Consider the following 21,391-nt stretch of genomic DNA (forward strand, 5'->3'; position numbering starts at 1 on the left):
CTGGGTGAGGTCTCCCCGTCCCCAAAACCCACCGAGGGGGGAGGGTTGGGAGCAGTTGGAGCTGGGGACAGCCCGAAGTGGTGGCAGCGTGGCGAACTCCAGGGAGGTGTGAGCGCGGCCGGAGCCGAGATCCCCGCGCTGCTCTCGCCCTGCTCGGGGATGTTTGGCCACCGGGGCGTCACCCTGAGCCCGCTCAGCCTCTCTGTATCACCCAGGCATCCCCGGCGCAGGGATGGGGCTGGGAGGGTGCTGCGATCCGCCGGCTGATCCCGGCAGGCCCCTCCTCTCTGCCCGCACCATTGGCTCCGGCACGGCCGCCTGCGAGCGCTCAGCTCCGCCGGGGCCGGAGCGATGGGAACCGGCGGCTGAGCGCCGCCGTCTGCCGGGGCCGCCCGGGCCACGCCGGAGCCCGCTCGGCTCGGCTCGGCCATGTAGCACCGCGGTGCCCTCCACCCGGCCGCGGTGGAGGCGACAGCGGCCTCATGGGCAACGCGCACCGCAAGAGGAGCCCGGCGGGCACCAAGCCCGGCTCCTCCTGGCCCTTCGGCCGCGCCGGGAAGCCCAGGGCAGGTAGGAGCCCTGAGGATACCTGGGCATGGGCGTGGGGGTCCCCGCTCCGGGAGTTGGGAGGGGTCGCGCTGGGAAAGTTCGCTGCCGGTGTTCGGCTGGGCTGGGCAGGAGCGGGGGTGAGGGGAGGGTTCGCTGTGTCCTCCCGGGTTCGCTGTGTCCTCCCGGTGCTGGGGGGGCAGGATCGGCCCCCGAGCCCGGTGTGGGGCTGGGGGAGCCCCCCTGGCTGCGGGCAGGGCTGTGCCGGGGAGCAGCGTGGGCTGGCCACGCTATCGGGATGGGATCAGCTGGATTAGTTACTGATTTGTTTTCCAAGTGGGATCCCAATTAGTTACTGATTTGTTTTCCAAGTGGGATCCCAGCGCTGCCAGCGTCGCTTTCCTCCCCGGCCCCCGGCTCCCACCCCGTGCCGCGGCGATCTGGGAGTGTTTTTGCAGGGGCTGCTCCCCCCTCGCTCTACGTCTGTCTGTCCGTCTGTCCACACACCGATTGCCCCACTGCTTTATGCTCCGTCTCCATGGATGCTGGAAAGCCCAGCAGAAAGCAGGGACTGAGATCTTTCCTGCAGGGACCAGGAGCAGGGAAAGGGTCCCACGCCAGGCTGGACCCCCGCGTGAGGCAGTGAACCCCGTGGGGTGCCTGGAGAGCTCCCTCCCTGGTTCCTCCATCAGAGCAGGGGGATGCCAGCAGGGAGGGTCTCTCGCAGTAACATCGTCCCCATCCCGGGGTTGCTGGCTCTCCCACTGGTGTCATTAATCTGTCCCTGTGTCCCCAGCCCAACCCGAGGCAAGGAGGAGCCTCTGGAGGCACATGGGCAGGGTCACAGGAGCAGGTTAGCAGGACCCAGGGGTAACTGGGGGGTTTTCCCCCACCGGCCCTGTGGGATCCTTGGCCCTGCTGTCCCTCCTGCCCTGTTCCCCTTTACGGGCAGCAGCCAGCCAGGTGTGAGAGCCCAGGGTAAACAGGGCCTGGAGTCAACTCTGCACAGGCCTGGGAACAGCACTCGGAGCAAAACCATCCCAGAGGTGGGGCCTGGCATGGGGAGACCCCGCAGGTGCACAGGGAGAGGGTGCAGGAATGTCCTGGCTGAGAACATCCACTCAGTGCATGGGGAAACTGAGGCAGGAGGTCACACATCACCCGTGGCCGTGCTGGGACAGCATCTCCTTCCCTGCAGGCTCTCCACATCCTCCTCTGGGTGGCTGCAGGCTCCTCTGGTCGTGCTCTCCGTGCAGGAAGGGCTCGGTGCCATTGGCCAGGCTGGGCTGGAGCTGCAATCCCCGGCACATCCTCACCCTTCCCACGTGCCATTCCTGCCCAGACCTCCATCTCCTCCCCATCCCCTGCCAGCCTTGGCAGTCCCTGGTCCATCCCGAAGCAGGACCGTGCCTCCCTTCCCCAGGGCAGGCTGGGGGAGCCCTGCTCCATCTCGGATGCTCCGGAACGGGCGGGATGTGGGACCGGCACAGCCGGGGCAGATCCCGGGAGGCGAGGACTGCCTCTGGGGCCGAAGGCCGTGGGGTGGAAGGTGCTGAGAAAACATGGGGCGAGTTGTGTTTGTTCTCTGCCACGGCTCCATGGCAACGGCGCGGCGGCCACAAAGCCAAAGAATTTGCATTGTGTCGCTTCAGCGTTTCGGAGGGCGCAGCCGGGATCACCGGCTGGGGGCAGGGTGTGCCGGGCCCCGCCGCCGCCGCCGTCGCCTCCCCCTGCACGACCCTGGTGTCTCTGGATTTTGGGCTGGAGAACAATTGCATGTGGCGGGTGGCCGGAGCAGTGTCCCCAGTTCCTGTCTCTTTGGTGACTGGAAGGTTCGTTTGGCCCTGCCGTGCCCGGTGTTGGCGCACCAGGCCCGGGCAGGCGCTGGCAGATGGTTTTGTGCTTGTGCCATGTGTGCAGAGCTGTGGGCACCGCCTTTGGGTGCTGAGGGGACAGAGCAGGAGTCCCCAGGGACAGGGTGGGCACAGCTGAGGGCTCCGGGGTGGCTCTGCCGCTGAGCCCACCCAACTCTGCCCACCGGTGCCAAACCCACGCACCCCGTGCCCACTTCCCCGTGCCAGAGCGGGGCCTGGCTTGCTCCGGGGGCATCCCCAGCCTCTCCTCCATGCCGGAGAAGGTCCTTGAGCCCCAGGGAGACCGAAGCCTCTTATCGCCTCCTTATCGGGACTCCCCGCCGGGCCCTGCTGAGTCAGGGCGCAGGAACGTGGCTGCTGGCCAGGCTGCGCCCCGCGGAGTCAGCGGCGATGGAGCTCTGGGTGCGGGGTCACCTCGGTGGCCGCTGGGGCGGCTCGCAGGGAAAAAAACCCCATGGAATGGTTTGATTTGGAAAGGACCTTGAGGCTCATCGCGTTCCACTGCACGGGCACTTGCACTATCCCAGACTACCCCAACCTGGCCTGGAGCACTTCCTGGGATGGGGTATCCGAATGCCCCAGGGGTGGCTGTGGCTGTGAATGTCCCCAGCAGCAGCAGCAGCAGCAGCAGCCATGGAGCCCCTCGGCAGTGCCGGCTCCTGCAGGGCAGCTCCAGTGTGGGCTGAGCAGCTCGGAGCTCTCTCCGTGCCAGCCCCACGCTGGGCCGGCTCCGCAAACACGCGGGGGGCGGATGAGAGCAGGGGCCGGTGCCGGCGGGGGACACGCCGAGATTTACACAGGCGCTTCCTCCAGGCACCGCCAGCCAGCATCCTGCAGCGTCCGGGACACCGAGCCCTTCCCGGTGCCCCCTCCTGGTCCGGGACACCGAGCCCTTCCCGGTGCCCCCTCCTGGTCCGGAACACCGAGCCCTTCCCGGTGCCCCCTCCTGGTCCGGAACACCGAGCCCTTCCCGGTGCCCCTCCTGCTCCCGGAGCAGGGCAGGAGGCCATCCGCAGCTGTCCCCGGCAGGCAGCTGGGCTCTGACATGCCGTGCCGTGCCGTGCCGTGCCGGCTTGGCACGCTCCCGGCACAGAGAGGCGGGGGTGGGACCTGCCCTGTGCCTCTGGGTTATCCCCCACCCCGTGTTGGTGGCAGCTCCTCTCCCTGATGGCACACGGCCGTGTCCGTCCCCACGGGAGGATCGGCACCTCCGCAGCGTTTCCTTGGAAAAGCCCCGCGGGGTTGGGTGCTGCTCGCAGGGACGGGGGATTCTTGCACGGAAAAAACCTGCAACGTCTTGTCCTTAATCCGTCTGCCGGGCTGGCTCCTGCGGGGAGCCAGGTGCCTGCTGTGACAGGCAACGCCTCTGCCGTGGCAAGAGCACCCGGTGCCCTGCAAACAACGGCACGGGCTGGGGACAGCCAGCCCGGAGCACCGGGGGAGCTGGAGACACCGAGGGAAGGGCATCAGGGAGTGACAAAGCTCCGGGGAATGGAAGGACGAGGTGTTGGTGGCCCACCCCGGTCACAGTGCCATCGGTGTCACCCTCTGTGTCTCTTTCCCTCTCCCGCCCTGCGCTCCCCAGCTGGGATGTTCCCGCCCGGATCCGGCTCCTGCCTGGGGAAGGCTGTTATTTACCTTCAAACCTGTTTGGTGGCTTCTCCGGGGTGGGGACGTGGTGGGATGGAGGCTCCCAGGGGCTGGGATGAGGCACAGCCGGGCACTGGGGTGGTCCTGCCCCAGGACCCTCTCTGGTCCGCTGCCAGCCCCCGGCCCAGATTTGGGATAACTCAGGGAGCAGGAGACACTCTGTGTCACCTCAGGGCTGGCTGTGGGGCGCTGTGGGACAGCAGCGAGGTCAGGGCCAGTTGCACAACCCCGAGTGCTCCTGTCATGACAGCAGCCGTGGCTGGAGGCGACTGGAGCCACGGCTCCGCTCCAAGTGGGATTTCAGCCTGCACCAGCTCCTTCTCCAGGGCCTGCTGCCTCACCGAGGTGAGACCAGGCAGCTTTCTGCGCTGTGATTTAGAGAAAGAAAAAAAAACAATCCAAGTTTGTTTTCCCAGTTGAAATTAATTTTAGTTCAGGCTCTGCGTGGGATCGTGTTTGAGAGCCAAGCCAGCAGCGTGGATGGGGTGGTGTTTATTTGCTTGCTGGAGATGTTTTCCTGGCTGGAGCAGCCCCCCAGGTGTGGCCCAGGGCAGGCTGGCAGCAGGGGCTGTGTGGCCAGAGCCACTGTCAATATTATTGTGCTCTTACCCTGCCTGGAGTGCTCAGGGTCCCCCGGGGTGTTCCAGGGCGTGGATGCTGCTCTGATTTGGGGTTTGGGGAACGGGTTGGTTGCCTTTAGGGGCTCCCAGACACCCTAAAGAGTTGAAGGTTGCAAAGGGAGCTGAGGGAGAGGATGCTGGAACAGAAGGGCTGGATAGGGTCCCTTCCAAATGAGAATATTCTGAGATACTGGAGCACAGCTCCATCAGGGTCCATCTGTGTCCTGACAGCTCCATGGAGCTCTCAGGAATGGGATTCATGGTGCACCCCACTGGTGTTATCCATGCCCGTGGTGGCAGCTGGCAAGCAGAGCAGCCCCAGGCCTGGATGGTGCTGGGAGGGACCCCCAGAGTGGTGGGAGAGCACCAACCCCGTGGGTCAGGGGGGCTTCTCGCTGCTCTGGTTGCTGGGAGAAGGGAGGTGAAGGCTCCATCGTGCTGAGAGCAGGACACAGGTCCCCGTGGGGACCTCGCAGCCTCTTCCCGCCCGCCTGGCTGCTCCCCCTCCTCCCAATTTTTGGGCGGTGAGTCAGTGGCGGTGGAGGGGCGGGCAGGGAGCCGCTGCTGCCGCCGCAGGACCCGCGGAGCAGGCAAGTCGGGGCAGTGCCGAGCAGGCAGAGATGGATGTTTGCAGCCGAGCCCGACCCAACCTGCTGCTCGCAGGAGGCACAGGCCTGGCGAGCAGGGGGACAGGAGCTGGGGTTTTCTCTCCAGGTGAAGAGCAGCAGAGAGAGAGCTGGGCCAGCACTGAGTTCTGTGTGCAGCATCGGGCTGGGGGCTCTGGCCGTGCTCCTGTGGGGTCTCAGCCCTTGTGGAGCCCAACCCTGTCTCAGGCAGAGCTGAGGGCAGGGTGCCTGGGGCTCCCTGTGCCTTCCTGTGCCTTGCTCCAGGGATGCTCTGCTCCCTCAGCAGCAGCAGGTACCAGCTCCGAGCTGGGGAGCCCATCCTTGGGAGCCTGCCTGCCTCCTTATCTGGGAGAACCCCGCTGCCACGTGTGGCCAAGGCACGTGTGTCAGCCGAGCCCGGAGGGCACGGGGTGATCCGGGATGCACCGCAAGGAATGCACAGGGGCCGGGACACCGGCTCCAAACGGGCGTGTTGCTACCGGCAGCGGCTGCAGCTGCAGCGGCTTCCCCAGCCCACCGGGAGCTCTCTCCCTCCTGGATTGCCCCCGTTTCCAGCCGGTTTCACCGTGTGTTGACAGAGCCGGGGTGAGGCTGGCCGGGTGAGGATGATGAGGTAGCGAAGGTCACAGGGAGTGGGAGAAATGGAGCTGCCACGAGGCTCCTCCATGCCCTGGCTCAGCCCTGGATTATCTTTTGGGAGGTCACAGCTCCTCCTCAGTGGTGTCACACTGGAGAGGGACACGTCTCCATCAGTGAGGGATGTTCTCCAGGTCCTCTGCGTGGGCAATGGGCCACAGGCAGGGAGGTGGAGCAGGGCCAGGCTGTCTGCCAGCACCTGGAATGTCCTCACAGCCCTGGAAGCAGCTTCCACCTGTGCTGCCATCGGCAGATCCATGGGGCTGGAGCTCAGCTGTGCCTGGGCCCTGCACCAGGAGCTCAGGAGGAGCTGTCTCTCTTGGCTGGGGGAGTTTCTGGTGCCATGGAGGGGGGCCTGTTGCAGTCCCATCTCTGGGCAGAGCTGGAAGGCTGATCCTTGAGCTGTGGAGCTAGGACCAGTGTCCCTGCCAGCTGCCACCACCCGTGGGCCTTTCTGGGCTCATGACAGGCTGCCCAGAGCAGAGGGCAGAGCTCATCTCAACCCGTGGCTGCCTGCTTTGTGCATCCTCAGCCCTTTAATGATGTCCCTTTCCCACTTGTGCTGTGAAAAGAGCTGGGGAGCCTCTGCCCACCCCCACCAGCACCTTCTGGGGAGCGTGTGGGCAGCAGTGCCCATCCTGCCTGTGCTGGAGCAGGGGCTGGCTCGGGCACAGCCAGGGAACTGCTGCTGTTTGGGGCCATGGCCATATTGGAATTCCAGGGAAGAAATCCTTGCTGAGCCCAGAGCTGCCTGGCTGAGGACACAGAGATGCCCTTCACAAGGTCAAACTGTCCCTTGGGCTGCACAGGCACTGCTGGGACCCTGTGCTGGGTGAGCCCACACTGCATCGTGCTGGAACAAACCCTGGGCACAGCCCGTGGGGAGCTGCAGGAACAAACCCTGGGCACAGCCCGTGGGGAGCTGCAGGGCAAGAGCAGAGGGTTTGGCACAAGGACATGGCTGCCTGCTGGGAAAACACCGGGTACTGTTCACTTTTTGGGGTAAAACACCTGTAAATGGGGAGATGGAGCTCCCAGAGGTGCTGGGCACCCACTGCCCTCCATGGTGGGGACAGTGACCGGCAGTGCCAGGGCAGTGCCGCTGTGTGACCGCCTGGCATTTCTGCCCCTGCTTTCACCTGCCTCCACAGCAGCAGCTGGAGCTACTGGTTAGACTGGTCCCAGAGCTGGTTTCCCCCCGGTGCTGCCAGCCCTTGTGACCGTGACGTAGCCTTGTCCCTAAGGACAAACACCCTCGGCCCCGTCCTGACTCATGTTCCTGCCGGGAATGGGGCTCTCCTGGCAGGGTCCTGGGGGACACTGGGGACAGGCTGGCATGGGGAATGTCACCCTGCTGCCTGCGCTGTGTCATAGCCAAGGTGCAAAAGCCTCCCAGTTCCTCCCAGTTGGCCTCACTGTTGTGGAAGGGAGCGCTGTGGTTTGCAGCGCTGCTGTGCCCAGCAGGGTCCAGAGGAGTCCCAGGGGTCCAAGAGGGAGGAGTAGGGGAAATGCTGGCCCCGAGCCTGGAAGAACAGATCCCTGTGGTCTGTGCCGTGCGTGGGAGGAGGCGGGAGGGCCGGGGGCCAGAGGAGGGGCCCCCTCTTCCCTTCTCCCTCGGCGAGGAGCGCGGTGGGCGCAGCTGGGACTGTCCCCTCCTGCCGGGGACTGTCCCCTCCTGCCACCGCGCAGCCGTCCCCGGCTCAGGCTGCTCCCTGCTCGCGAGCAGCTGCGCCGGAGCGTCTTCGCCTGGCCGAGCATCCTCCCGCCCGTGCGGATGAGGAGGGAGGGAGGGAGCTGGGGGCCGCCGGCATCCGCCCAGCCGGCACACGCCGGGTGAGAGCAGCCCCGGCACAACAGGCTGAGCCTCCTCGGGGGGCGGCGGAGCCCCCCTTCCCTGGGGACCAGACCCTCTCTCCCCGGCCACCATGGTGGTTTTCATGGGCAGGAACCTCTCCTCGCTCCTGGCTTTCTTCAAGAAGAAGGGTGAGTGAGCAGCGGGCAGGGAGGGAGGCAGGGAGCAGAGCCTTGTCCTTACACAACCCCTGCCCGCCGGGATCCCCCCGGCCCGGCCCGGGCTGCTCGCCCACCCGCAGCGGGCAGGGGGGCTGCCATCCCCGAGGGAGGGCAGGGAAGGTCACCCCCGCCCTGGCCTCTCCCGCCGCGGAGTTAGCGGAATAAATCACTGCGCTCCTCTCCCCGAGCACCTCTGGGGGGTGTCAGCAGAAATTGGGGGAGAAAAGCGGGTTAGGGACATGGTGCTGGGGAGGCTGTGGGTGTCTTGTGTCCCCTGCAGGGATTTCGCACCCGCACGGGGGATCTGTGTGGCAGCACCCGCCGTGCCGTGCCCTGGTGCCCGCTCGCACCGCGCCCCGGTGCCCGCTGGCAGCGCCGGTGCTGGCGGAGGCAGAGGCCGGCATGGCGGCAGGGCGGGAGGCTCCATTGTTCCAGGCCTGCTCCTTTGTGTGCTGGAGACAGAGCACGGCTGCCTCGCTGCCTGCCTGGGCTGGCCCTGAGGGGTGCAGGGACACGGGGACAACAGGGGACAAGGGGTGCTGTGTGGTGCTGGCGATGCTGAGCAGCAGGTGCCCCTGGCCCCGGGGTGCCAGCCCCGACGGTTTCCTGCCCTCACCCTTCCCTTCCTCAGAATTGTTTTTCTTTTTCTGGGCAGGAAGAGTTTGAGGCTTCGTTCAGGCGGGTGGGCAGGGCTGTGGCACGGTGCTGCAGTGCCAGGGCTGGGTGATGCCAGGGCTGGGTGATGCCAGGGTAGCCCCTGGCCCTGGGCACTGCAGGGTGCTGTGGTGGCTGTGGGGAAGGGGCTGCCAGGCTGGGAGTGGAGGCTCTGTGCTGCCCCAGGCGTGGCTGATGGGGTGTTCAGCATCCAGCGGGGTTTGCAGTAGGGATTTGTGTCCTCTGGGATCTCTGCTGCTGGATGTGCCTCAGTTTCCCTCTTCTGTGCAGTTCCCAGCCTGCTGGGCATGGGGGGAGTCCCTGCTCTTGGGGTGATGAGCGAGGCCTGGGAATGACGCAATGCTCTGAAGGGAAAGTCATCCTCATCCTCATCCTCGTTCCCTCCACATTTAATCCCCTCCTGTGCTGCCCCTTTCCCTGCTCAGCTGCCCCCAGCCCCACACAATTCAGGGGTGATTAACGAGGTCCTATTACCTCGTTCGCTCCTAAGGAAGGCGCTGGGGAAGGAGGGCGGTTCCACATCCCAGGGAGAAAAGCAGCAGAGACAGCCTGACTCCGGAATATCGACCGGGCAGGGGATGGGATTTCTCTCGGTGTTTGTTTCTCTCAGCTTTGGAGCTGAGCGGGATAACATCACCCGGGGTGGCTGTCACCATCCGGTGCTGTCCCCTGTGGGCTGGGTGGCAGCGTGGCCGTGTCCCCCAGCCCAGCTGACCCCGCTGTCCCCTCAGGCGCTGCCAAGGGCGAGGGCGAGAAGCGGCTGAGCGTGCAGTACACGGCGGGCGAGGAATGTCCCGACAACGTCTTCTTCCCCAGCACGCGGCCCCCGCACCTGGAGGAGCTGCACAACCAGGCCCAGCAGGGGCTCAAGTCCCTGCAGCACCAGGGTAGGTGTCCCCAGCTCCAGGGTGGCCTTGGGGACACGGTGGAAGGGCTGTCCCCAGCTCCTGGCTGGCCGGGCGGTGTGGGCGGCGCACGGGGCTGACCAGAGTCCATTTGGTGGCTGGGCTGTGCAGGGGGCACTGCCAGCTCTGCAGCTGCTTCCTTCCAGATCCTCAGGAGGGATTTACCTTCTGTCTTCTCTCCACAGAGAAGCAGAAACAGACCAAAAGTGCCTGGGACCACGGGGACACCAGCAGCCTCCAGGTGAGCCCTGCCCTGTGGTGCTCCTGGGGGTGAGGGGACACAGGAGGCTCTCCTGTCCTCTCTGGGTGGTGTTTGGGGGCAGACAGACAACCAGCCAAGGTGGCATGACCATGCCCAGAGGGGTTGTGGGGCTGGAACTGGCCGTGTGTCCCCTGGGGTTGTCCCCTTTGCCCCATAACGAGCGGTTTTCCCCATCCTCAGCCTCTGCACGTCCTGCTCTGCCCTGTGGGGCTCTGCCAGGGCCCTTCCTGTGCCTGCATCCCCCTGTCCCTTCCCCACTGGTGTCCCCTGGGAGCCTTGACTGAGGAGGGGTGACCTGGTGGCATATGGGGACTGCTGGCCATATCCAGCCTGGTGCCTGTGCCCCTCCCTGGCTGCTGACGAGGGGAAACTCCCCCTCCTTTGGCTGAGCTGAGCTTTGGCAATCCCCGGGCTCTGACCCCGCTGCCAGTGCCTCACCCTGTTTGTGTTTGCTCAAGCTGCTGCCTCTGGCTGGCTCTCAGCCCCTTTAACCCCTTGGAAGTGGGGGACTGGGAACCCCAGGTTGGGCAGAGCCATGAGTGAGGTCAGGCTGACTTTGAAGTGTCTCATCCCAGTGTCAGGGGTGCTTTGGAGAGATGGGAACACAGCATGGGGCTGTGTCCAGAGAGTGCTGGGGATCCTGCCTGTCCCTGTCCCTGTCCCACACCCCTCTCCCAGCCATGGCAGCCCTCCAGCCTGGGGCTCTGGGGCACAGCAGGGCTGGGAACACCCACGGAGTCATTTTGGGCTTGGCACGGGGGCGAGCCTGGCACCTCCTTCAGGTGCTCCTTGCACGCACCAGCCCCGTCTCTCCTGCCCTCCGGGGGGCTGCAGAGCCATGCGGGGTCCCAGGGGCTGCTCCCAGCCCTGCTCCTGGTGGGTGGGAGGACTCTGGATGCCGGCGTGGCTGACTCAGCCTTTGGCCCTCGGAAGAGCTTTTGTCTCGGCTGCAGAGTCAGTTTGCGGCGGGGAAGGGGCCTGGCCGGGGCCGGGGCAGTTCTGTCCCCGCAGCCCGGGCTCTGCTGAGCCCCCTGTGTCCCCACAGTCCTGTGCATCCTCGGAGGATGACAGCCTGTCCTTCCGGAGCCGGGCGGCCTCCTGTGCCACGGACAGCACCTCTGAGGATGCGCTCTCCATCCGCTCCGAGATGATCCAGCGCAAAGGTACCCGGCTGGGCTGTGGGATGGGGGCTGCCAGGGGGGCTGGGGAGTGGGGCAGGGAGCTGGGCTCTGCCTTGGTGTGGCCATGAGCCAGCACAGGGATTTGGGGGCCCTTGGGAGAGATGAGAGCAGCTCTGGCTGAGTCAGAGCGTTGGGGCTGGGTGAGGGGGATGGACAGACAGACACTGTCTCCTCCCTGCTCAGACTGTTCAGTTGGTGCCTGTTCCAGTGCCTGAGCCTGGCTTATCCCAGAGCACCTCTGGCAGGGGGAAGTGCTGGGGACACTGGGGACATCCCGGCCAAGGCCTCACAGCAGCTGGACCCTCCCACACCTCTTGCAGGTTCCACCTTCCGACCACACGACTCCTTTCCCAAATCCTCAGAGAGGGCTGGCAAGAAGAGGAAGGAGAGGAGGACGACAGTGCTGGGCATCCCCCAGCACGTCCATAAGGAGCTGGGTAAGCTTTGGGGGAGCGAGGGGAATTTTTAGGATGTGTTTGCCTTCCTTTGGGATCACACTGAGGTCATCTCTCCCTGCTCCCAGGTCTCAGGAACAGCCATGGAGCCAAGGGACATCCCGAGGTGGATGGGCGAGGGCCAGCGGGCCGTGGGGACAGCCAGGCAGCGCAGCAGCCCCTGCTGAACGGGGGACAGGTGTCGGGTGATGCCATCCGCATCCCCACCATCGACGGGAAGCTGCAGCCCCTGCCCGCGGCCGGCGGCGCCCGCGTCTGCCTGGGGGTGCTGGAGGAGGCCGATGCAGCCCTGCAGAAGCACATCAACAGGGTTTACTATGACGACAGCTTGCTGGGGAGGAAGACAGCTGCCAAGCTGTCACCCATGGTGAGGCCGAAGTCGCTGGCGGTGCCGGGCATGACCACCTACACCAACCCCCCGGAGATGCTGGTGGGCCCCGTCATGTCCATCTCGCCCCAGGGCACCTACATGTCCAAGATCATCCCCAACGCCATCCTGCCTCCCATGGTGGACGTGGTGGCCCTGACGAGCAGCAGCGTGCGGACGCTGAGCCGCTGCAGCCTCGTGTCGTCCAGCCCGGCCTCGGTGCGCTCCCTGTCCCGCTTCTCGGAGCGCGGCCCCCGCAGCCGCGAGCCCTCCTCCTCCAGCGACAACTGGAGCCACTCGCAGTCCACGGAGACCATCGTCTCCAACAGCTCCACCATCTCCTCCCAGGGTGGCTGCGAGCACCGGCAGCCCGAGGCGGGGCCGCACGGCGAGGCGGACGCGGCGGCTCGCTCTGACACCGACCAAATCAGCATCTACAGCTCCACCAGCTTCGCCAGCTCCTGCTCCAAGCCCGCTGCCGGCCTCGCTGCCGCGGGCCCCGGGCTCCTGGCCGTGGGCAGCGGCCGCGCGTCCCCCGCCTACAGCACGAGCAGCCAGGCGGAGGGCTCGGACACGGCCAGCCTGGCCAGCGAGCGCTCCTCCACCCGCAGCGTGTCCCTCAGGAAGATGAAGAAGCCCCCGGCCCCTCCCCGCAGGACCTACTCGCTGCACCAGAAGGCTGACGGGGAGCCCAAGGTGCTGGGGCTGCCCCCCAGGCCCGAGCGGCGGCCCCAGCGGGAGAGCAGCGTGCCCTGGTCCCCACGCCCCGAGCCCTTCAGCCCCACGGGCGAGGATGAGGTGTTCTCCCCAGCGCTGAGCGAGACCAGCAGCCTCCGCTCCGAGAGCCTGGCTGGCGCCAGCTCGCCCGAGGTCCCTCGGGGCCGCCCCGGGGTGACGGTGGTGCTGAGGGAGCCCCAAGCTCAGGCCAAGTGGAGCTGCACCGATGGGTCTGACCGTACCATGTCCCCCTCCAGCGGCTACTCCAGCCAGAGCGGGACGCCCACACTGCCCACCAAAGGCTTGGGACCCCCAGCTGTGTCCCCGGGCAAGTCTCAGCCCCAGAAGCCGGACCGGGTCTGCTCCCTGCAGTCGCCTGCGCTCTCCGTGTCCTCCTCCCTCACCTCCATCTCCTCCTCGGCCTCGGACCCGACCCCCCCCGAGGCGCTGACCAGTCGCTCAGACCGGTTCATCATCCCACCGCACCCCAAGGTTCCTGCTCCCTTCTCCCCACCACCCACCAAGCCCCAGCAGCCCCTGGCCCCTGTCGGCCCCCTCCAGCCCTCACAAACCCCCCCAGTGCCCAGCACTGCTGGCCAGGAGACCTCGGCCAAGCCCAACGGCAATTCCCCACCGCCATCACCGCCGCCTGCCTACCACCCGCCTCCCCCGCCCGCCAAGAAGGTGGAGGGGAGCCCCCAGACCAGCAGTGAGCCCCCCACTGACACCGCCTGGCCCCCACCGCCACCGCCAACCCCCGAGGAGCACGACCTGTCCATGGCAGACTTCCCCCCTCCGGATGAATCCTATCTCTCCAGCCTGCCCGATGCCACCTCGGCCCCGGCAGACGGGCAGACGGCAACACCGAGCCCGGGGGCTTCATCTTCATTATCTCAGCAGCAAGAGCCACCCACCGGGGCTCTACAGCCTCCACACCCCACCGAGCCCCTTCCCACAGCCTCCGTGCCCCCGCCACCGCCGCCTCTCCCGCCGCCCTCGGCTCTGGCCCTGCCGCCCCAAATCAGCCTTAAGAAGGCGGCCAACGGTCCCCGGGCAGAGGCCAAGAAGGAGCCGGTGTCACGGAGCAAGAGTGGCCCAGTGGCCAAGGAGGACGCCAGCCTGCCCATCGTCACCCCCTCGCTGCTGCAGATGGTGCGGCTGCGCTCCGTCAGCGTGGAGCCCGCGGCCGGAGCCGGAGCCGTGGCCGAGGAGCGTCCGGCTCCCCAGAAGCCCGTCCGGCGCTCCCTGTCCACGCGGCAGCCGCCTCCCGCCCAAGACGCGGTGCCTTCCAAGCAGCTCCTCCATGCCGTGCACCTCAAGGCCGCCGCCTTGGCCTCCGGGGAGGCCGCGGAGAAGCCGCCGGGCGGCCGAGCGGCCCAGCCCGGAGCCGAGGGGCCCACCGGGGATGGGCAGCTGTCCCCCAGGAGCAAATCGCCGGCCTCCACCGCCAGCTTCATCTTCGCCAAGAGCTCCAGGAAGCTGGTGATCGAGACGGCCTCATCCCCCGAGGCACAGGCCGACCTGAAGAAGAACTTGGTGGCCGAGCTGATGAATTTCTCGGGGCAGCGCTCGGCAGCCCCGGGCGCTGCCGCCCCGCAGGGCCCCGGGAAGGCGCAAGCCCAGCGGAAACCCGGCAAGATCCCCCCTCCAGTAGCCAAGAAGCCTTCGCTGGGCTCGGGGCCGGCTCCCTCCCCGAAGGCAGCGGGGACAGAGGCGTTGGGCTCCCCGGTGCTGGACGGGGATGCCAAGGTGGAGGAGAGCAGGACTAAGAGCGAGCTGGAGGGGACGGAGGGCAGGAACGGCGCGGAGCCGCCGGCTCAGAGCCTCCCTGCACAAGGTACGTGGGGTGGGAGCCACGGGATGATGCTGCTGGAGGTTCAGCCTCGCTGCTCAGCATCCTGAGCTGTGCATTCCCAAGGGATAAATTCCCAAGTTGGACACCCAGCACGGCTCCTGGGTTGTGCTCCAGCTGGGAGGCACTGGGACAGCAGGGAAAGAGCCTGGTAGGGCTGTGGGAAGCTGGGATTTGGGGTGCCTGATGGGCTCTTTGCTCCTGCTTTGCAGACAGACGGGGAGAGACGGCCTGAAGGATGACACTGCAGGACTGGAGCCCCCACGGACAGGAATCCAAATCTCTCAGGGACCTGGGCAGGTCAACGGACGAGTGTGGAACTGGCAACTAACTTAATACAGGAAGCAAACAGCCTTAGCCTCCACGGCCTTGATGATATTTATGCAAAAATGGTGTTGGTTTCACTTTCCTAAGTACTACAGCTTTATTTTGCTTTTTTTTTACTGGACTCGAGGCCTGTGCCCAGAGCCAGCACCTCCTCCCTGCCAAGCTGATGCTCGGTGTGGGTGTGTGGAGCTGAGCAGCCACATCCAGAGGAGTTTGGGGGCCAAAGACACCGGGGCTGGGGCTGAAGACGCCAGAGCTGGAGCCACTGCTGCTGGCCAGGCAGGCCCACGAGGAATGGAAGCACTTTGGACAAAGAATGGGAAGGCTTTGGCCATGACAGCACCTGGGGGGCTGCAAACAGGAACAGGAGGGGATGGAGGTGCTGGCTGGGAGGGATCAGGGCTTTGGCTCTTGATGGAAAGGCCAGAGGGGCTCATGGCCAACACTGGCTCTGGCCACTCGCCCCTGCCCAGCAGGAGGAAGGGCCTGGCTGCCCCTTGAGCTGGCCCTGGGCTCTGGGGTAGAGCCTTGATTCTGTTTCTGTAAACTCGGGTCACATTTTGATTCCTTTGATTGTAAAAAAACCTAAACAAAAACCAAACCAAACAACAAACTCAACTAAACCAAACCAAACCAAACCAAACCAAAAGCAACTGACCCTCTGCCGCCGAGTAGCTGCTCAGAGCTCTGTACCTGGCTGGTAAAAATGATGACCGAAGCTTGCTGCCTCCTGTTCTTCCTGGTTTATGGTTGCAGGTCCCTTCTGGTGCTGCTGAGCTCCAGGGACACCCTTGGGCTGGATGTCCAGTAAAACTCTGGAGCAGGGCTGGCTGCCAGCTCCCCTGGACAGATGGGCACAGCCACGTGCAGTCAGCTCGACATTTTATTGGGTTTTATGACAGACAGATGGTTCCCGAGTCAGTGTTTAAGGCCCACACCCCCCACGGGCTCAGGACAGCCCCACAGGTGCTGCCAGCACCTGTAGCAGCACCAGTGCCACAGCGTGGGGTGGAGCAGGGGCCGGGGCCTGCCGGGCTGTCCCCAGCTCTGGTAGCAGCAACACAAGGTTGGAGAAGCAGCTTTTCCCTTCTGCCCTCAGCACAGCACCCACACGTGCCACCCCAGCGGGCAGGGAGTCCAGTCTGTGGCACGGCTGGGAGCCAGCCATGGCCCCAAGGTGGGGATGAGTCACATGAGTCCCTTGGGTGTGGTGGCACCTCCAGTCCCCAGAGGCCCAGGGGGATGCTGGAGGCAGCTCTGGGGTGAGAGGCTGCAAGTTCAGACCCAGAGCCCCCAGGGCCGAGCACTGGTGGGGAGATGACTGGGAGGAGCCTGGCTGAGCTGCAGGAGTCAGGCAGGAGGCACCAGAGCAGCCCTGGCACTTGTTAGCTGATGCTGCCACCCCTCAGGCTTTTACAGGAGACAGTCCCCAGCTTGGTCAGGAAGTTTCTCTGCTTCCACTGCGCGACACAATCCTCAGAGACACGGAAATCAGCCTGGGGAGCACAACAGGGAGCAGGATCAGCCCGGGGAAGGTTCATCTCCTCCCCAGTAACACCGAGGGGGCAAACAGCCCATTTGGGGTCACCCAGAGGTGGGGACAGTGTGAACTCCAGCCACTCTCAGGGCTCACCTGCAGCTTCTCAAAGACCTTTTTCTTGGGTTTGAGCTCCTCGTCGGGCTCCCCACCCTCGTAGCCCTCCACGTAGACGCGCTCCCCGGCACAGCACCCGGCTGGGGGGTCCAGGGGCTCCACTTGACGGGGCTCCCCCACACTAAGGAGAGGTGTGGAGACACCAGAGTCACCCCAGGGTGCTGCCCAGCTGCCCCTCAGCACCCTGAGGCAGGAGGGGTGGTCCAGCCCCATTGTCCCCCGTGTCCCTCACCTGGAGGCACACAGCACCATGCCCTGCGACTCCACCCCCCTCATCTTCTGGGGTTTGAGGTTGCAGAGCAGCACCACGAGCCTGTCCTGCAGCTGCTCCTTGGGGACAAAGTGCACCAGGCCACTGACCACGGTGCGGGGCTCGGCCTCGCCCACGTCGATCTTCTCCACGTACAGGCTGTCGGCATCTGGGTGCTGCCAGGGGGAGCAGGGATGGGAATGGGGTGGCAGAGAAGGTGGCAGTCCCTCCAGGCACACCCCAAATGTCACCACATGGGAGGGCTCCTCCTCTCTCCCCATACCTTTTCCACACTGATCACTTTGCCCACACGGATGTCCAGCCGGGATGGGACCACGTCCTCTGGCTCTGAGTTCTTGGTGCCCTTGTCTGCAGGCTCTGCAGGGTGAAGGGAATGGTCACAACACTCAGCACAAACCCAGGCAGGTGGTCAGCCCCAAATGCAGGCCCTGAGGGGAATTCCCTGCAGGGAATTCCATCCTTGTCCCTACACCAGAGAGCAGAGCCCCTCCTGTGCTGGCTTTCCTCACCTTTCCCAATGCTCTCCATGGCTGCTTTAGAGTCTGGAGCTTCAAAACTTTTCTCTGACCTCAGCTCCTGGAGGGAGCTGTTCCACTCAGCCCACTTCCCTGAGCTCCCAGGGCCCCACTTCCCCAGGCTCCCAGGGCCTCCTTACTGGCTTTAGATGGGGTGGGATACGCAGCACTGCTCAGCTTCTTCAGCTCTGGGCAGTTGAATTTCTCTCTGATGGGGTCCAGCAGTTTGTTCAGGGCCACTTCCACAGAGTTCTTCAGGTCTCCAGGGTGCACAACCTGTGTCAGGACAAAGATGTTCCTGTCTGAGGCCAGGGGTGGGAACTGGAGATCAAACAGGGTGGGAAGATGAATCCCAAACCCTTGACCTGATTCCCCTTGGACATCAGAAGTTTCTGGACACTTGTGCCTCCAGCCTCTGCTGGGAACAGCTGGGGAGGGTTGAACTGCTGCTCTGCAGCAGGATTGTGGCTGATGTGGTGCTGTCCTGACCTCACACCCTTCACTCATCCTCTCTCCCCTAGACTCTCCTGCCTGGGAGCATCCCACACTACCAGGCCACACTGCACACCTCCTGCCAGTGCAGATTTCCATCTCCCAGTGCTCCCAGACTGCTCCCAGGAATGTCAGGCACAAGGTTCAGCCCCTCCCAGCACTCACCTGCTCAGCAAAGTCCTTCTCCAGGGCCTCGTAGGCCGTGTAGGTTTTGTTTCCTCCCCATTTTTCCTCTCGCAGGACCACAAACTCTGGGACAAAACAGGTTTTAAAGCTCAGATTAACTCAAGGCCCAGCTAAACCACCCACCCCACCCTGCCCAAGAGCAGGGGCTGGGCAGGTGGCACTCAGGGACAGCCTTGTCTCAGGGGACACACTCCTGTCCCCTCCTCCTATCCAGACCCCAGTGTGGTGAGCCCCTCACCTGACTTGAGGGGAAAGAGGACGTGCTTGATGAAGGAGAGGACACCGTTGTTCTCCACATTCCCTGGCTCACAGAAAGCCTTCTTCAGCTTCTTCTTCACGTCCTCCTTGCGGTCCAGAAGATCAATCTTGGAGTCCTGCAGCAAGAGATTTCCTCAGCCCTTCACCCAAGCTTTTACCCAAGAAACTCATGCTGGAGTTGCTGCATCTTCTTAGAACCCTGTGTGAGTGGGGAGGGAGAGATCACCTTCCCTGGGGTGGATCCCTCTCAGCCCCCAGCCACCAAGCTGTCCCCCCAGAGCCCCCTGAGCACAGCCAGATCCAGGACCAACCTCTTCTGACGAGCTCATTTTGCTGCCAGTCAGCCCAGGAACCATGGGGTTCATCAAATGGACACGCTTGGCATAGCCCAGGGAAGGGAGGTACTGGGAAAACACGAGGAGGCAAGTCAGACCCAAGGCTGATTCAGCTTTAATTCCCAATCCCTGTTTGCTCCTGGCTCCAGGTAACTTTGGGATCTGGGGCAACAGCACCCAGGAAGGGCAGAGTCACAGCCAGGGATGTGTGGCTGCACAGAGCACAGGAGCAGCACAGAGAGCTGTGACATCAACCAAAATCCCACACACTTCTCCCAATGGACTGGGGAGTGGCCAAGGCCTCCCTCAGGCCCCAGTCTGGCAGAAATCCCCCCACTCCTGACCTTCTCTGCGAAGGTGAAGATCTTCCTCTGATCCACCCCTCCAAACTGAGCGTCCACCTTGAGATATTCCTCATCCAACGCCTGTGGAGAGACAGAGCCTCGAGGTTGGACCCAGAACAGTCCTGGCTTGTCCCTCAGCCTCTCCTGGGCCACTCCCAGCCAGGGAAAGTCAGGAACATTCCAGACTGTTTGCTCTGTGCTCAGCCCAGCCTTTGCGCCACCGCCAGCCGTGACATTGGGGTGGACAACAACGACCTTGGCACTCAGCCCCCAACACCCCCGTGGCCCTGGCTGTGCCAGCACCTCCCTGGCCACCACCCCTGCCTCACCTGCAGGCCTGGGTAGAGCAAACCACTCAGCAAGGGGTGCTCCACCTGCTTGACCACCTCTGCCCCTGCCTTCTTGGCGTCGTGCTGCGTCACCACGGAGGAGAGGCGGTACACGTCCAGGGTGTACTCCCTGTGGGGGACAGCACTGTCACCAGGGGCAAGGGGACAGCCCTCACAGCTGCTCCTGGCCACACTGGGCATGGGGACAGCCCTCACAGCTGCTCCTGGCCACACCGGGCACGGGGAAAACCCTCACAGCTGCTCCTGGCCACACCACTGTCACCACTGGGCATGGGGACAGCTCTGCTCCTGGCCACACCACTGTCACCACTGGGCATGGGGACAGCTCTGCTCCTGGCCACACCACTGTCACCACCTGCACAGAGCAGGGAGACAAAATAATTCCTTCTCCAGCTGGGGACCAAGGACAAATGACCCAAATCTCAGGCCCAAGAGCATAAACAACATGGGCTGGAGAAGGATGGGACTTCATGGGCTGGAGCTGGAATTGGATAATTAGCCCAAATATGCAAATGGACCAAAAATTATAAAAGTGAGAGATCTCGTGACCAGGTGTCCATTTTGTGACCATTTTGGTTGATTTTGGGTGCAGCCCTGGCTGGGCTCTTGTGCTGCCCAAGGTGGATCCATAGAGGCTTTTTAATAAATCTCTACTTTTGGGGATAATACCATATTATATATAACAGTATTAGCTACCTCTATATTTATATATTACATATACCTATATCTATCTATATAACATTTATACATATATATTTTTACATATATCTATATTTATAGATATAAAATATTAGATACTTCTAATAAATCCCTACTTCCAGGGATAATTCTGGATATTAATACTATATATTATTAGACACACACACACATATATATATAAATATATAATATTAGATATTTCTAATAAATCTCTACTTTTAGGGATAATACTGTATTATATATAATAGCATTAGATACATATATACATATATAAAATACATAATTAATTAATAATAATAACATATAATAATTTTTATATATATATACACAATATTAGATACTTCTAATAAATCCTTACTTTTAGGGATAATACCATATTATATATAATAATATTATATATATATATATATTATATATGCAATATTAGATACTCCTAAAAAATCCCTACTTTTTTCTTTAACTCCATCCATCTCTGCTCTAGCTCAGCCTCCCAAGGCACCCCTGGCTGCCCAGGACTCACTTGCTGAGCTGGTAATCAGTGCCCCGGACAAATCTGAGCTTCTCCAGGGGCACCCCGATGCTCTCCAGCATGGCTTTGATGACGTGCTCGTAGTACCGGGTCCGCAGCTCCAGCAGCTCCCACGGAGCCTTCATGTTGTCCAGGTAAGCGTGGAGGTCAGCAAAGAGGATTGTCACCTAGGACAGGGGACAGCGGGGTCAGGTGAGTTGTCACTGCTCGCCGCAGGTGCCACCCAGCAGGTGGCAGTGTCCCACCTCGCAGCCAGCCTTCAGGAAATCGGCGATCTTGGACATGGGCACGAAATAGGCCACGTGCGGCTTGCCCGTGGTGGCGGTGCCCCAGTAGATCTTCAGCTCCCTCTCCTTCAGGATGGCCATGAGCTTCTCCTCGCCCAGCACCTCCTGCCAGGGGACAGAACACGCGGAGCTGCAGGGACACATCCCTCAGGGACACATCCCGCTGGGACACATCCCGCAGGGACACATCCCGCACGCCGGGTCCCGGGCCTTGCCCTGCCTCAGATCCCCCCATCCCGCCCTCCCCGATCCGGCCCCGTTCCTCCTCTCCGACCCCAATCCTGCCGTATTCCCCCCAGTACCCGGACCCCATCCTGCCTCAACAGCCCCCGGGCCAGCCTCAACCAACCCGCCCAGCCCCGATTCCTCCCCCCGAGCCCCGCTCGTCCCTCAGATCCAGCCCCAATTTCTCCCCCCGACCCCGGCCCAGCCTCGCTGCCGCCGCCCCGGCCCCATCCGCCTCCCGGTACCTGCAGGTTCCGCGTGATGAGCTGATATTTCTCCTGCGGGCCGGGCGCGGGCTCCATGGCGGCGGCTGTAGGGCAGGACACGCGGTTACCGGAGTCCCGGTACCCCCCGGTACCCCCAGTTCCCCTCCCCGGTTCCCCGCCCGGTCCCACCGACCTGCCCCGGGTTGCATCAGCCCCGCTCGGCGCTCGACTGCCGCGCCTGAGGCCTGCCGAGCGCCGAGCTGCCGCTGCAGCGAGAGGGAGGGAAGGGGGACGCGCTCCTCCAATCAGAGAGCGCCTCGCGCGGCGAGGGGGC

The 21,391-nt window shown here is 63.5% G+C and overlaps 2 protein-coding genes across 3 annotated transcripts; one reads left to right on the forward strand and one right to left on the reverse strand.

The window, feature by feature from the left end:
• The first annotated feature begins 447 nt into the window (after nt 1-447).
• Nucleotides 448-15,424, forward strand: KIAA1522 (KIAA1522 ortholog). Of its 2 annotated transcripts, none has more exons than XM_050983254.1 (7): nt 448-570; nt 9,372-9,527; nt 9,731-9,786; nt 10,853-10,970; nt 11,309-11,425; nt 11,512-14,364; nt 14,592-15,424. In XM_050983254.1, the coding sequence occupies exons 1-7, from the start codon at nt 483-485 to the stop codon at nt 14,612-14,614; spliced, it is 3,411 nt and encodes a 1,136-aa protein (XP_050839211.1). In that variant the 5' UTR covers nt 448-482; the 3' UTR covers nt 14,615-15,424. The 2 variants fall into 2 exon arrangements, with proteins under 2 accessions (XP_050839211.1, XP_050839213.1); XM_050983256.1 differs by lacking the exon at nt 448-570 and adding an exon at nt 7,788-7,935.
• Nucleotides 15,425-15,571: 147 nt separating this feature from the next.
• YARS1 (tyrosyl-tRNA synthetase 1) lies at nt 15,572-21,375 on the reverse strand. Its single transcript, XM_030233641.2, has 14 exons — nt 21,251-21,375; nt 21,097-21,161; nt 20,585-20,731; nt 20,331-20,506; nt 19,091-19,220; nt 18,762-18,842; nt 18,394-18,486; nt 18,063-18,198; nt 17,804-17,889; nt 17,287-17,422; nt 16,894-16,988; nt 16,593-16,786; nt 16,340-16,481; nt 15,572-16,202 (listed from the first exon to the last, which is right to left on the reverse strand). Exons 1-14 carry the CDS (start codon nt 21,264-21,266, stop codon nt 16,092-16,094), a joined length of 1,608 nt encoding a protein of 535 aa, XP_030089501.1. The 5' UTR covers nt 21,267-21,375; the 3' UTR covers nt 15,572-16,091.
• Nucleotides 21,376-21,391: the final 16 nt, after the last annotated feature.

This window comes from Serinus canaria, chromosome 23 (genome assembly GCF_022539315.1).
Source record: "Serinus canaria isolate serCan28SL12 chromosome 23, serCan2020, whole genome shotgun sequence".
Lineage (NCBI taxonomy): Eukaryota > Metazoa > Chordata > Aves > Passeriformes > Fringillidae > Serinus > Serinus canaria.

What these genes read in the sequence shown, in the direction of transcription:
- KIAA1522 (XM_050983254.1), top strand. Translation starts at nt 483, where the DNA reads ATGGGCAACGCGCACCGCAAGAGGAGCCCGGCGGGCACCAAGCCCGGC. An exon ending in CGAGATGATCCAGCGCAAAG is followed by an intron (nt 10,971 to 11,308) that starts GTACCCGGCTGG and finishes CACCTCTTGCAG; the next exon opens with GTTCCACCTTCCGACCACAC. An exon ending in GCACGTCCATAAGGAGCTGG is followed by an intron (nt 11,426 to 11,511) that starts GTAAGCTTTGGG and finishes CCCTGCTCCCAG; the next exon opens with GTCTCAGGAACAGCCATGGA.
- YARS1 (XM_030233641.2), bottom strand. An exon ending in TGCTCTACCCAGGCCTGCAG is followed by an intron (nt 18,843 to 19,090) that starts GTGAGGCAGGGG and finishes GTCTCTCCACAG; the next exon opens with GCGTTGGATGAGGAATATCT. An exon ending in ATGGTGCTGTGTGCCTCCAG is followed by an intron (nt 16,482 to 16,592) that starts GTGAGGGACACG and finishes ACCTCTCCTTAG; the next exon opens with TGTGGGGGAGCCCCGTCAAG.